Below are 15,941 nucleotides of genomic sequence, written 5' to 3'. Positions count from 1 at the left end.
CCAGTAATCACCGCTACTTCGCCATTGTTCCTTGTGTCAGTGGCCTTGGATTTTACTCTTGCATGGTATTGAGGAATTAAAGACTGAACTGTGTTTGGAGTAGTCTTTACTATTCCTAGTCTCTTCCTTGTATCAGTGGTTATGGGTCTTCCTCTGAAATGGTACTGGGAAATTAATTCGGAGTTTCACTAGGAGTGACCTTCCCTACTCCCGTTATTTTCCTCAGGTCAGTGGCTAGCATATGTTTCCAACTGGTATCCTGGGGAAAATGCAAGTAGATCCACTAAAAGGTTGGGGAGCGGTATGACAATATGCCGTTAGGGTTTAAGGGAACATCCATAAAAGGGAAAAGGATTCCTCTAACTATGCTTCGCCATTTCCCCAAAGTGCATCTCCCCCCAGGTGGTCACCCCTCATATAGCAGCCCCCAGAGTCAGAATTAGGTAGTGGCTGCGCCCCCTGGCCAAATAGGAGGAAGATGCCTCAGGGAAAATAGAGAGGCTAGCTACAGATTCATCACAACTCCCACACCTTGAATATGGGGCGGATAGAACTCCTCCTAACACTGAGGTCATGTCTAGTGTGTGAGGTTATGGCTGACACTTAAGTGCATGCTTAAGTTATATTACATCAGGGCCCTCTGCGTATGCTGTGGCTAACTATGCTTAGTGTCTGCTAAATGTCCGCTAGGTCCACAGGCTACCATACCATACCCGACAATGCTCAGTATCAAAGTATTTGAACGTGATCAGCACTAGTGCATGGAGACATGGCATACATGTCTGTGCCTGCTAGGACTAGTTTAAGGTAATGCCCTGTGAGTGGAGCTATGGCTGACTTTGGCCATGTCCTGACTGGATGTGTAAGGGCATTGCCATAGTCAGGACAACAGATGCCAACAGATAACGGGTTGTATGAGCCATGGGGACATGTATGGCGCCTTAGACATTGGTTTGGGTAAAGGCTGTGGCCACAGAATTGACCATAATAAGGCATGGGAAATGTCAGGCTCCAAGAAGAGCATGCAGCAATAATACAAATCAACAGAAACGGAATAGTGGCAGAAGGATGAGCAGAAGCAGCACTGATTCCATGCAGAAAATATGTTCACAGTCTAACCTTGGCAGAGGCGCAGGAGTGATAACCATGGATTAAAGTACACATCGTTTTCACATTCTAAACCCAAGAAAAGTAAGAGGACTGAAGTTTGTCCCAACAGAGCTGACACAGGAAACCACACCAGGCAGCTTTGATTTGATAAGGCTTCCAGGTACTGGGTGTATCCAAAATGAAGCTTCACATGCAGATATAAAGTAGTATAAGAATGACCAACACAACATCCCTCCCCATCTTCATTACACTAAACCCAGAAAAATCAAAAGGAATGCATGTCCCCAAACATAGAATCTGTTTAGTTGTTATCAGGAACAGAGTATGGTGCTCTAGTCAAATCCACTCAACAGAGTAACAGGAGGACACATCTGAACCATATTACAATTCCTCTTTGTTGGAGGAATGGTAAAGCCTGGCCAGCGAGCTACGATTAAGAAATTAGAATGTCTTCGGCTGATTTAATCCATAATAGGGACACCTTCTACAAATCCCATACCCCTGCCATTGACTCTGCTGGATAGAGCTTATTGGACTTGAGTCAACAACAAATGGAGAGCAAAAGGTTGCAGACCATAGAGCAGGGGATTGGCTATTCTGATGTATTGGAGTACAACGTCTATGATCCCTCACCATTGGGCTGTCCTGATTAGGGTTGACAGGAGGTGTAGCTCAAACGATCTGGAGAGGCAAAGGTTGCAGAATCTGGTATAAGGCTTTGGTTTTACAGCATTGCAAAAGCAGCAAGTCGGATAACCACTACTCTGTACTACCCACATTACCTCATGCATGGGTTCCGCTGTAGGCACTGCTCAACAAAGTTGTGAAAATGTGTAGAAAAGGTGCGGTTGTAAGGATGTTGTGAAGGTTCCCCATTGGCAGTTCGGCTGCTGCTGGCTGCTGTAACTTCACCAATTCCAGAATCGGCACCAGAACGTGATGTTTTCATGGTCAGCTCCTCAGCTGGGATGGTGGTGGTGTCCAGTAGGCATGGAACCGTCCCATTAGACTTTTCCAATAACATCTGAAAAGAACAACACCCAAAAGTGAGCAGTAGCTACTTTAGGACTGGTGCCTGTACATAAGGGGGTTAATGTTTGACCATAGTAATTATAAAATTGAGACAAAACGACATGCCGAGTTCACATTTAGTCAACCAATCCTAACATATTGAAGGTTATTTTCCAATTGTAATTAATAAACTGTAGATAGGTAAAAACAAATTCAAAAGACAGCCATTATCTGTGGGGCTTGTAACCATGCAATTAAACCAGTCAAGCATACCCTGTAAACCACATAACACAATATCCCTTATTCTGGAGCAAATATTTGAGAGTTTGTCCATGCCAGACATTTTCCCTAATTTAAGGGGTAATTGAAGGGCTTTTTTTTTTTTTTAACAGAATTATACACGCAATTGTAACTAGAATTAACAAGCAGAAGTAAAGTGGTTGGAAGACTGAACTAAAACAAAAACGACATACATAAAGGCAAGCATGGTTAAAAAAAATTACTTAAAAAAGAAAATAGAATAACTGTACCGTGTGAAGCAAGGACTAAAAATGCCTTCCGAACCACCCCTCACCTATGCACAATCCTCGCTAATATAGGCACCTGATGGCAACCTGGTCTGCGCAAATCACCACTCTGCTACACCAGTCCAGTGTTCCCAACTAATTTATTCTGCAGGTTATTTGCTTCACCCAACATCTACTGGGATGATCAACAATTTCATTCATATTAATGAGGGACTTACTGGATAGCCAGAGAAAGCAAACTTGGTTATGGCACCATATCCGTTTAACTCACTAGCTTTTACAATGCCACGCATATAGTAAGAGTTAGGAATTTTGTACAAAAACGTTTCCTCTCCTAGTATGCCTACCCATGTGGCAAATGTTTCTCACTTTTATTTATATTTTTTAAAAGTTCTGGAGGAACTACTTTTACCAAGTAGGCATTGTGAAGATTCATTCGGCCCCATCACTTCTCCCCGGGAGGAACACTTTCCTATGAGGCCACTTTACACTCTACTCCTGACCGGGTCACACCTCACAGACGAGGCACTGGCAATCACCTGCATCCCCCCAACCACTCTTTACCTAGTTGGGGTGGGGCGCAGTCATCTGCCCCTCCCTTCTTGCTGCCTGCAATGTTCGCTGGGACTGACTTGGTCGATGCGGACTGGGCTGATTATTAAACCTTGCCCCTCCCTTCCCATCATGTTTGGATGTGGTTACTGGGAACTAGCCAGTTATCAGTAACCACTCCAGGCAGGTTGCCTTTTTTGGGACATAATAGCTTTATAGACCACGGCGTCAGGCATACCGGGAGGTTAGGTGCTTGAAGACCTTGTTAAATGACCTTGCTGCGCTCAGCTCTTTAACTTGGTCTCCAGGGCCCATAACTCCCAGTACCGCCCTCTGCTAGCTCTATAAAGCTTAGTTAGAACCTTGGGCTTTCTTTTGCCCAATTTGCATCCTCTGGTGGCCAACTGAAACTTAAATGTTCCTACTACTGTCCTTTTTATATTGTTGTTTAAAGTTCAAGAGGCTGACTTCGCTTTCCAGTCCAAGAGACTCGCCTTTTAAACAGTTTTCTCCCTTTCATTTCAACCTAGCTGCCACTCACCCAGCAGGGTGGCTGTCCTTGCCGGAAAGTCAGCCAGCCAATCATGCCAGAGTGCATATGGGTCTCCTAGGAGACTAAGCACAGGGAGTTTTGGGCACCTCCCTCATTTCCTGCCCACCCCAGACACCCAGACGCCAGAGGCGGTCTTCAGTCCTGAAGCCCGCCAAAAGCATAGAAACAAAGGGACCAAACCTGGTTTGGCGCACAGAGACAAACACTAGAAGGACCTTTCCAAAAAGAAATGGCGAAAAAAGAAGACCGGGACCTGTTGAAACAAAGGGGCTTAAGGCGCCATCTTCAAAAACATGGCTCCCGCCATTTTTAGCTACCGGTGTTCGCGGTCGGGAAAAATCATGGTAGTTTGTTGTAAAACCACTACCACCAGCCATTTCGATAGAAAAGGGTAGCATTTAACTGCTACATGAGTATTTAGACAGGGATACTAGTTAACCCCTGCAGCACTCTATAGGAAGATAGTGTGTGCTGGGTCTAGGAATTTAAAAAGACTAGTAAAGTCAATTTAACCTTACATTCTCTCGGAAACAGTAGTTGATCCCAGAGAAGGTATATCCTTTGGGAAGTCTAAAAAGACATCCCTATGTCATTGCACTGAGGGTGCTGTGTAACACACATGAAAAGATACCTATGGAGTCATCTTAAAACTCCATAATCCAAGAACACAAGAGTAAAACATACATCAAAATACATGAGAGTGGGGAAAAAAGGCTCACACTCTTTCCAGGTAAAAAAATCAAGTCCTCAAAATCCAGCAAAGTTGCTGGGGGTCTCTAAGATTAAGGTAATTAGCACATCTTTGAGAATTCTCCCCAACAGGTCACCTTCTTCCATTTTCTTCAAGTGATCATCCCTGGTCGTCACCTGAGTCGCATCACTGAAGTGGTGGTCTCGCAGTCGGTGTGTCCTGTGTGTCCGACTGTCAAGAATTTAGTCAATCAGAGCACAGAACCATGCACTAGCCGGACCCAAGAACCCAACACCTTAAGTAACCTCTGCAACCATGACCCCCAGGCTTCCTCCAATGGAACTAAGGCACAAATCTAGAAGGCCCAGCGATTTCAGGAACTCCTACAGTGCCCCCTAAGTGAATCAGAGTAAAAAGTAAGTAAACATACCGGTTTTGCCCTCTCCTCTCTCCATAGGGTTTTATAGGTGCCAATGCCTAGCCCCATCTCTCCCTTGCCTAGCCTTGAGCAGTGGTTATCTTGCCTAGTATCCTCTACTGTAAGGTGGTTGGATTGGGAGAGGGTCTTTTAAAGACTTTCCTCTTGTTTTTCTTAAACCTTGGAACACTTGCAGCTATTTGTTGGTGCAGGCCAACACTTGTACAATCATCCTAAAGAGAGTCACAGCCTCCTGAAAAGACTTTCATTGGAACCTGTGTCTCTACTGGCCATAGGCCTCTTTTCTCGATCGGGAAGGACGTCCGAAGGATAGAAGAACAAGTTATTTTCTTATCTGGTAACATTCTTTCGATGGGATGTTCAGATGACGTATTCCACATCTATGACAGGTAATCACCACAGCTGTGCTGCTTCGGAAAAAAAATGTCTGCGTCCTGTGTCGATGCGCTGTCGTCGAGGGCCTCCGTCGAGCCGACATCACCGGATGTTATAAGTAGGACGCACGACGCCCATAGCCTCAGTTATAGTTTTTTTGCCAGAACGTGTGGCACCAATCTTCTTCCAGAATGACTACAGAAAGCCCTGCGGAAACGAAAGCCTCAAACGCATAAGAAATTCTGTAGAGGGGCAGGTAGGGAGGGAGCGATGTGGAATATGTCATCGGAACATCCCATAGAAAGAAGGTTACCAGGTAAGAACGTAACTTGTTCTTCGAATGGATTGGTTCCTACGACGTATTCCACATCTATGACAGACTCCCAAAGCAGTACCAACGTAAGGCGGTGGGAAAGAATTTAGAATGCCCAATTAAATTGCAGAACAGAGGACCGCCTTGCCAAAGGCCAGATCTTGCCCATGGATAGAATCCAAGGAGTAGCGTTTGACAAAAGTATGGACAGATGTCATGCATGCTGGACATAGTACCCATGGGCCTGGAACAACATCTTCACGCAGAACGAGTTATGCTCATAGAACTGCTAGACCGTTCTATTCTAAATGGAGATTGTTTGATGCACTGCCGTGAAAACGACGTCTGCATTATTCACGTTGTTAAATTCACGTGATTTTGGTTAGTCACGTGTGTTTTGGCAGTATGTTCAAAAGCAGCGTGAATACGTCGCTCGCTGCTTCTGATTGAACCATTATGGCGTTTGGTAGCTGTTGGGCAGAAACCTGTGCAGTTCCCTCTGGGACCACTGCAAAAGATTTAAGACTACAGGTGTTTGGCAGTAAACCCACTTGGTAGCAGTCTGTACCACACAGATTGACTTGGTAGCTATGGCAGAGCAGTCAGACTTCCCTCAAGAAGAGTTAGGCAGTATACAGAGTATTCACAATAGGTCAAAAGAACATAGTAGAACAAGTAAACACTGACCAGAGCTTGGTGTAAAAGAGATATAATTATTTATTAAAAACCACATCTAGAAAAACACGCAGGCACTAATAGTAAGCAATTCAAAAACACGGTCACTAAAAAGATATACACTCCCTTAGAAGAATTTTAGACAAGTCTGAAGTAAAGCCCCACTTATTTTCAGACAGCGGTGAGCGCTTAACGCAGATGGCACTCTAATAATTTGTTTTAAAAGGGAGAGAAAAGCAGAGTATAATGTGAAACAGATCCCAACACTTTCATAAGAACAAAACAAGAGAGGGAGGCAAGTAAAAACGTGAAGTTAGAGTTCACAAGGCCGGATCCACTTTAAGAGGATCAGAACGAAATGTGTCCAAGGTCACACGGTTGAAGTGCACAAGAGTCTTGCAAAGGTTCAAAAAGAGTTGGACCAAAAGAAAGGGACCAGTTAGAAGGTCAAGGCGGCCAGCCCAGTCCAGAAGGTTAAGGGATTATTATTACCTTGTAGCAATCTTTAGAAAGGGAGGCCTGGCGGACACGGTACCTTACAGTGGTGAGAATACTCCAGCGGGGGCAGTTGTTCCTGGCAGCGGATGCAAGTCGGTGCTTCGTCCGGGGGAAGAGAGGATCTCGTCGGGGAGGAAGACAGGAGTCTGTTGCACCGCCAGGGAAGAAACCAGCCGCAGAGTTCTCAGGTAAAAGGAGCGGTCCTTTTATTCGCGGTCCAGTGGTAAGTGGCTATCCGGTTGCCGGGGTGCTTGGCACGGGCAATTCGACCACAAGACGGCTTGGGATGCGAAGAGAAGAATGTAAACTCTGTCGTCGGGAAGTGGTGAGTCGGTTCCGCAGGGCTCCACAGGTGGTGTCGTCGTGGTAGGTCGGCTCAGCTTCTCCCTCATCGGATTCTCAGGTCCTGTGACGACTTCTGAAGTTCCAGTCCCCAAAGCCCTGCTTTTATGCAGCACACCCCCATTCACTCAGCCTAGCTGTCAATCAAACATGCTAAGTGGTGACCCGGCCGGCTCACCACTTGGGCCAATCACACAAGAGTGCGACTTGAGTTACCAGGGTAACTCAGTCCAGGGTGCCTAAAACCCCTCCCACACCCCCTGTGGTACCCAGACAGAGTGGCACCACTTTTGGAGGCTTCTGTGGAGAAGCCCGCCAAAAAGTGGAACAAAGGGCTCGACTTGGGTTGGAGTCACAGAAGAGAACACAAACACCATTTTAGAATCGAGTCCTGGCAAAAAATACCAACTGGCGAATTAATATTAAATAAATAAACCGGCGGTATGTTCGAGGCTATGAGAATTAAATAATTAAAGTTGGTAGCCTCGAACAATGGGAAAATCCCATAGGGATATATTCGCGGTCGAATATAAAAAGTAGTATCCACTGCCACCAGCCAAAACTCGATCAGGGGGGACGGAGACGTGCCCCCTCGACTAACAGACCCCGGGGCAATCGAATTGCCCCGACCAGTACGTCCACAATATGATGGTTTGTACTGGTTTCTGTTCATAATTTGGGACTAGTAAAGCCAATGGTGACTTTACATGCCCTGGGAGACAGTAGTCAGTCCCAGGGTATGGAGTCTATGGTGGGGTGTCACTATGACACCCCTGTGTTACTGCACGGAGGGTGCTGTGTAACACACATAGTAAAACCTCATGAGAACCTATGGAGTAAAGGACCCCATAGCCCATAAAACACATTAACAGTCAAAGGAACACCATAAATCATGTCCAAGAGTGGGAGAAAAAGAGTCTCACTCTTGGCAGGAGAAAAAAAAACTCCAGAAATCCAGCAAAGCTGCTGGGGGACTCACTAGGTTAGGAAATTCAGCCTAAAGAGAGAATTCTCCCTAACAGTAGCTGAAACCCTTGATCTGCGTCCTCGCATTTTCTTCAGTTACTTCCTTGGCTTCTTCGGCGTGTTTCCTTCCACACGCGAATTCCTGGAGCTGCTGTCTGGAAGTCACAGGTTGGCTGCACTGTCTGCGTGTTCTTCAGTCGCGTGTATTCTGACACGCGGGTTCCTGATTTCTTCACATGCTGCTTTCCTGACTACGTGAAGTTGGTCGCGTGGAAATCCCACGTGGACGCTGTTTCCAAGCGCGGCTGTCCTGGGCTGTGTGTACGTTGTTCGCGGGCAATTCACATGCGGATTTTGGAACTCTTCAGGTACGGCTGCTCAGACTGCGTGCACTTTTGTTTGCATATCGCACGCAAGCTACTCTACTCTTTACACGCTGTGGTCCTAGTTGCGTGTCCTGGTGTTGCGTGTGAATCCTCACGCTGGCAAGAGCGGCTGTCCCAGCTGCGTGAACTCTGTCGCGTGTAATCCTGCACGTGAGCTTTTGAACTCTGTTTGAACGTGTAATTCCACACGCATACTATTCTTGCTTTGGAGTTAATCCCTGGCACCTGTGAGGAGATTAACAGGTGGACTCAGTTCATATTTCTGTTTCTACGTGGGAAAGGAAGTTTTTCTTTTGAAGGCGATTGTGCACAGTACTTTGGACGCTATCCTGTGGTGCACCAACCCGGTATCTAGCGTGAGCCTCGTGCCGTTCGGGATAAGTCTCCCTTACTAACCTTCCCTTCCTTTTCGTTGTTTCTACTCCTGGATTTCCTCAGAGACTTGGCGAAGACTTCAGTTCTAAGCCTACAGGTCAGTGCTGTTAACTAGTGATATTGCTGTTCTATAGTCAGTTGATTTGGGACAATTTCTTATGATACTTTATTTATCCTAGGCTGACTTCCTATAAAGCTCCCACGCCCTTTCCAGTGATCCCTCTCTCTGCCTGTTTCATCGGTCAGAGAGTGGTATCTTTTGGAAGGTCTAATTTGACTTCACTACTATCAAGTCGTGTGAATAAGGATCCGGAAGAGCCCTACCAATTGTATCCTTTTTGGTTACCGTATCCTTTTCAAAAGATACCTTGGTGATTTATGACAACAGAGGCCCATGTGGCTGTTTCACAGATGCTACGCATAGGAACACCCCTCTGCAGGGCAGTAGAGGCAGCCACACCCCTAGTAGAATGGGCCCTTAAGCCTACCGGAAGGTCCTTACCCGCCAAGCGGTAACATTCAGAAATTGTCAAGAAAATCCATCTAGACAGAGCCTGTTTAGTAACAGCTTGTCCCAAACGCCTTCCAGCGTATCCAATAAAGAGCCGATCGTCCACTCTGACCCGGGAACTGCGTGATATGTAGAAACTTAAAGCTCTCCTAGGATCCAACCTATAGAGCCTCTCCTCTTCCTTAGCAGGATGCGGAGGAGGATAGAACGCCGGAAGAACAAACTTCTGGCTTAAATGAAATTCCGACACAACTTTCGGAAGAAAAGAAGGACGAACCCTAAGGACAACCATGTCCTTATGGAACACCGTGAAGGGTGGCTTAATGGAAAGTGCCTGCAACTCACTCACTCTGCGAGGGGAAGTGACCGCAACTAAAAATACAGTTTTCAAAGCCAACAGTCTGAAAGGGCAAGAATGTAAAGGCTCAAACAGAGCTCCCATGAGGAATTTTAGAACCAGGTCCAAATCCCAACCGGGCACCTGGAAATGTGAGGGTGGAAACACATTAGTGAGCCCTTTGAGAAACTGGGAAATCAAAGGAATCTTAAAATAAGAACACTCCTCAGACGAGCGCTGAAATATGTACAGCGCCGCCAGGTAACGCTTAATGGTACCCACTTGCAGGCCCTTGTGGGCTAAAGAAAGCAAAAAAGAGAACCACAGGAATGGCGCATGAAAAAGGATCCACATTCTTAACCCTGCACCAGTCGCAGAACTTTCTCCAACGGCAACGGTACAGGGACTTAGTTGCGGGCCTTCTGGCCGAAAGCAACACCTCCCATCACGTCTTCAGGAAGGTCCCAATCCTTATACCTCAACCTTTCAGAAGCCAAGCATGAAGGGTGAGGGACTGGACCTCTGGATGGAGAACCTGACCACCCCCCTCCTATGAGAGCAGATCGTCTCGGTAGGGAAGACGGCGTGGAGGGCAGATGGACATGTCGAGAAGCTCCGGGTACCACGTTCTCCGGGCCCATGCTGGAGAAATGAGGATCATCCGGGAACTGAACCTCTGTAACCTCTGCAACACTTGCGGAATGACGGGGACTGGAGGAAACGCGTACAGCAGTGGGAAGGACCACTCCACTACGAACACGTCCCCTAAGGCTCCTCTTGGAGGAAATTCCCGCGAGAATAATCTTTCGCACTTCCGTTTGGCACTGGTGGTGAAGAGATCCCATTGTGGGGTCCCCCAAACGGCAAAGATCTCCAGGAGAATCTCCTGAGCCAGCTCCCACTCATGAGAGACCATGCTCTGCCTGCTCAGAGCATCCACCACGACGTTTTCGTCTCCGGCCGGATTAAATGCTGAGATCGAAATTTCCTGCTAGATGGCCCAGAACCAGAGCTGCATCGCTTCTCTGCACAGAGGGAGAGACCCTGCCTCCCCCTTTTTGTTGAGGTAGTGCATGGCCACTGTGTTGTCCGTCAGAATCAGGACATTCTTCCCCCGCACAGACGACAGAAAAGCCTTCAGGGCTAGCCTGATGGCCAACAGCTCCAACAGATTGATATGGAGTCTGGACTCCGACGGAGACCAACGACCGCTGACTGTCAACTCGTTGGCATGAGCTCCCCATCCCATGAGGGACGCGTCCGTCACAATCGTTACCTCCAGCCAGGGTAGCCAAAATGGAGCCCCCTTCATCAGATTGTCTTCAACGGCCCACCAGAGAAGATCCTGGGCGACCGAGGGCAGCACCTGAACGGGGTCCGACATCCTGCCGGAGGACTGCGACCATTGGAGCTTGAGAGCCCATTGCAGTGATCTCATCCGCAACCTGGCCTCTGGCACCAGAAGAATGCTGGATGCCATGAGGCTGAGCAACCTCAAGAACTCGAACGCCGGGAGACTCTGGGCATGTTGAAACTTGTGCACCATCTGCAGAATGTGATGAGCCCTCACCTGGGGAGGCGAACACTGCCCCAGGGATGTGTCGAGCACTGCTCTGATGTACTGGAGCATCTTGGTAGATGTCAAGTTGGACTTCTTCAAGTTGAGGGAGAAGCCCAGCTTGTGAAGGGAGTGGCAGGTGACTGACAGATGATCCAGGACTTGCTCGGGAGAGCGCGCCCTGATCAACCAATCGTCCAGGTAGGGGTAGACCTGAATCCCCCTTTCCTGAGATACACTGCCACCACTACCATGCCATGAGCTTGGTGGAGACCCTCGGGGCGTAGGTCAATCCGAACAGCAGGACCCGAAACTGAAAATGCGAGTCGCCAACCGCGAACCTCAGGTACTTCTTGTGCTTGGGATGAATCGGCACATGAAAGTAAGTGTCCTTGAGGCCGAGAGACACCAAACAGTCCTGAAGTTGAAGGGCCTGGAGGACTTGAGAAAGAGTAACCATCTTGAACTTGTCCTTCCTGAGGAGCTTGTTCAAACCACGCAAGTCCATGATGGGTCTCAACGCCCGTCTTTTTTCGGATCAAAAAATATGGGGAATACCAACCCTTGTTCCTCTCCGCTACAGGCACCAGTTCTATGGCGCCTTTCTCCAGCAGGGATTTGATTTCCTGCGCAAGGAGCGGATCCAGACTCTTCAAAGAGATTCCATGGTGGATTGTCGTGAGGCCTCTGCCAGAAAGGAAGACAGTAGCCATGGGCTATGATCTCCAGAACCCAAACATCTGAAGTAATGGCACACCATTCTACAATATGCTGCGTCAGCCTTACCTCCCAACCGGCGAACCATGGGACATGGCCTCATGACTGAGCTGAAGCACCTGCGGCAGTGCCTGAGGGCAAAAAGGCAACTGCACGAGCGGCCTTGGCACCTCAAGTACCTGGTTCTCCACCTCTGGCACTCCTACGTTGGCCCCTTTGACTTGCAGCACCCCTCGATCTACCAAAGGAAGATTAGTATCGAAAGCAGCCTCCGCTCCATTTCTGTCCCCTAGGACGAAAAAGCAGAGGTTGGCGAACTGCAGCGCTCAACGACTTCGCTGCAGCTTTGGCGGTCTGCAACCTCTCAAGGCTCTCGTCAGCCTTGCTGCCAAAAAGATGTTCACCATCAAAGGGCATGTTGAGAAGTCGGGCTTATACGTCAGGAGCAAACCCCGACTTCCGCAACCAAGCAAATCTGCGCATTACGGTGCTCGCCGCCATGGACCGGCTGACACAATCTGCCATGTCCAGACCCGACTGAACAGATTCACACATGGCATCCTTGCCATCCTGAACGAGAGCAAGAAAACCATCCCGTTCCTCCCCTTCGGGAATATGTTCAGCCGCCAAAGACACAATTCCACAGAGTGTGAGTGAAACATGCTAAGGCACACACAGAGTTGGCTGCCTGTAAAGCCATAACCCCTGAAGAAAACACTTTCTTCGCCCAGCCATCAAAATGCTTGTCGTCCTCATCAGGAGGAATGGTAGGGTACGACGCCTGCTTTGCTGGGGTCGTAGCCGTCTGCACCACCAAACTCTCCGGAGTGGGGTGCGTAGTCAAGTAGCAGGGGTCGCTACTGGCTGGATGGTATTTTTTCAGCAAAGACTTGCTCACTGCCGGGAGACTCTCCGGAGCAGTCCAAGCCGTCGCCACCACCCTTCTCTGTAAAGCCATATGAAATGGCAGCAACCGGGTCAGTGGGTGGACCTTGGTCAAGGATATCCGTCAGGTTATCCTGCAGAAAATCCACTGGTGGCACAGACCACCCCAAGCACTCCGTCATCCTCGACATGAGTCGCCTGTACGAAGATTCAGCATGCGTACCAGGCTCAGGCCTGCCAAACCCAATCTCTGAGGAGGTATCAAGACCACTGGCGTCGTGCAAAGACTGACGCAAGTCTTCCAACTGGCTATGAACAAATAACAGGTCATCAGGAACCTCATCAGGAACCAAACATTCCTCAGACCCTTCCTCCACCTCAGAAATATAATCCAGAGGCTGGAACAAATCCCTGGAAGAGGGCACAGAAAAAGGCTCAAATGCAGGCCTTACCGATTTCTTTAGGGCCTTCCTCGGAGTTTCCATCAACACACGGGGTACCTCCGGTACAACCTCCACAAAAGGCGTTGAGGGCGTCGACGGATTCGGCCCCGAGCGTGTCCTTCGACGGCCTCGGCACCGATGGCGTCGATGACTTCCTTGGAGGCGGAGCCTCGAAAGAGTCCCTCAACGGACATGGCACCGATGGCGTCAACGTCTTCTTAGAAGACCTCACAGGATCCACCGGTCTCGAGGGCGTCGAGGACCGGGACCTGGAGCGGGCATGGCTAGCGCGATCCACCTTGTCCGATCGGGACCTCGAAGGCTCCCGATGATTGCGCCGACTGTTAGGGAGAATTCTCTGTTTAGGCTAAATTTCCTAACCTAGTGAGTCCCCCAGCAGCTTTGCTGGATTTTTGGGGTTTATTTTTTTCTCCTGCCAAGAGTGAGACTCTTTTACCCTCACTCTTGGGCATGATTTGAGTGTGTTTCTTTGAATCTAGATGTGTTTAATGGGCTATGGGGTCTTTTACTCCATAGGGTTTCATGTGTTTTTGTGATGCGTGTTACACAGCACCCTCAGTGCAGTAACACAGGGGTGTCGTAGTGACCCCCCCCAGTATAGACTCCATACCCTGGGACTGACTACTGTCTCCCAGGGCATGTAAAGTCACCATTGACTTTACTAGTCTTAAATTCTGAACAGAACCAATACAAACCATCATATTGTGGACGTACTGGCTGGGGCAATTCAATTGCCCCGGGGTCTGTTAGTCGAGGGGGCCCGTCTCCGTCCCCCTGATCGAGTTTTGGCTGGTGGCAGTGGATACTACTTTTTATATTCAACCGCAAATATTTTCCTATGGGATTTCCCATTGTTTTAGGCTACTATCTTTATTTAATTATTTACGGTAGCCTCGAACATACCGCCGGTTTATTTAATTAATATTAATTCTACGGTTGGTATTTTTTGCCAAAACTTGATTCTAAAATGGCGTTTGTGTTCTCTTCTGTGACTCCAACCCAAATCGAGCCCTTTGTTCCACTTTTTTGCGGGCTTCTCCACAGAAGCCCTCCAAAGTGGTGCCACTCTGTTTGGGGTACTTAGGAGGGGTGGAGGGAGATTTAGGCACCCTGGACTGAGTTGCCTAGGCAACTCAAGTCGCACTCCATCCTGATTGGCCCAAGTGGTGAGCTGGCCGGCTCACCACTTAGCATGTTTGAGTGACAGCTAGGCTGAGTGAATGGTTTTTTTTTGCATAAAAGCAGGGCTTTGGGGACTGGAACGTCAGAAGTCGCCACAGGACCTAAGAATCCGACGAGGGAGAAGCTGAGCCGACCTGCCACGACGCCACCACCGGTGGAGCCCTGCTGGACCATCTCACCACTTTTCCCAACGACAGAGGAGATCTCCCGCCGGAGAGTCTTCTTCCTTTGACTGGTGGGGATAACCAGTTTCACCGTCTTTTCGCCTTCCCGACGTACCTCGTGGCCGCCTTGTCTGTGCCAAGCACCCCGGCAACCGGGAGACCACGTTTTACCACGACCGCGAAACAAAGGTACCACCTTTAACCGGAAAACTCAGCGGCTGGTTTCTTCCCTGGTAGTGCAACGACCTTCATCTTTCCTCCAAGTCGAGATCTTCTCTTCCCCTGGACGACGATGCGACTTGCACCCACTGCCAGGAATAACTGCCACCGCTGGAGGATCCTTCCCACTTAAGGTACCGCGTCCTGCCAGGCTTCCCTTGCTACCGACTGTACGGGGTAGATTTAGCCCCTGGCTTTCGAACCTGGGTTAGCCTGGGACACCCTGGCTAAACTTTCCTAAGCATCTCTAAACTCTTTTTGAACTCTCTGCAAGACTTTCTAAGCCTAGTGTAACTGTGTGATCTTGGGCGCATTTGTGCTCTGCTCTCTCTAAGAGTGGGCCCAGCCTTTGGACTTTGGCTCACCAGTGACTTTTGCTCTTCTGCCTTGCTAACAGTGTTCCTAAATCTTAGAGTGGTGTACCTTTCCATATTCTGTCTTTTCCCTCCCTTTCTCACAAACTTTTTGGAGTGCCATCTAGTTAAGCGCTCACCTCTGTATGAAAATAAGTGGTGTTTTACTGAGACTTATCTGATAAGGAAAAAGGAGTGTATATATTACAATAGTAACTGTGTTTAGAATATTTTACAACAAGAGTGCTGGAGTGTTTCAAACAGTGTGTTTTTAAATAAATAATTATATACTTTGATACCAAAGCTCTGGTCAGTGTTTGCTTGTATTGGTGTGTCGGAGTGCCTATTGTGTATACTTTGCATACTGCCTAACTCTTCTTGAGAGAAGTCTGACTGCTCAGCCACAGCTACCAGGTACATCTGGGTGGTACAGACTGCTACCAAGTGGGTTTACTGCTAACACCTGTAGTCCTAAATCTTTTGCAGTGTTCCCTAAGGGAACTGCACAGGTTTCTGCCTAACACCGACCGCTCGTGCCCGAAAATCGCCATCATCTCCGTACGAAATGCATCCCATTCCGCAGGAGAAGAATGCTTGTTGGGATAAGCAACCTGCCGACGGGCAGAGTCCTCGGACGAGGACGGGGAAGGCGACCGCGCTTCCACCAGTGCCTCGAAGAGGCACAGGAGTGGCGGACCCACTCCGGGACCGAGACCCCCTGGACTTGCACAGACGACG

At 48.5% G+C, this 15,941-nt stretch overlaps 1 protein-coding gene across 7 annotated transcripts in view; it reads right to left on the bottom strand.

Annotated features, from left to right (window-relative positions):
- Window positions 1-15,941, bottom strand: part of STRADA (STE20 related adaptor alpha) — a 546,126-nt gene that overhangs the window by 165,758 nt on the left and 364,427 nt on the right. For all 7 annotated transcript variants that reach the window (XM_069634117.1, XM_069634118.1, XM_069634116.1 and 4 more), the window contains one exon: window positions 1,893-2,134. In XM_069634117.1, the coding sequence (XP_069490218.1) occupies window positions 1,893-2,134 (242 nt within the window). The remainder of the gene's footprint in view (window positions 1-1,892; window positions 2,135-15,941) is intronic.

This window comes from Ambystoma mexicanum, chromosome 13 (genome assembly GCF_040938575.1).
Source record: "Ambystoma mexicanum isolate Mex_15411 chromosome 13, UKY_AmexF1_1, whole genome shotgun sequence".
Lineage (NCBI taxonomy): Eukaryota > Metazoa > Chordata > Amphibia > Caudata > Ambystomatidae > Ambystoma > Ambystoma mexicanum.
The sequence above is the reverse complement of the archived record's forward strand: the minus strand, read 5'-3'. Positions and strand labels throughout refer to the sequence as shown.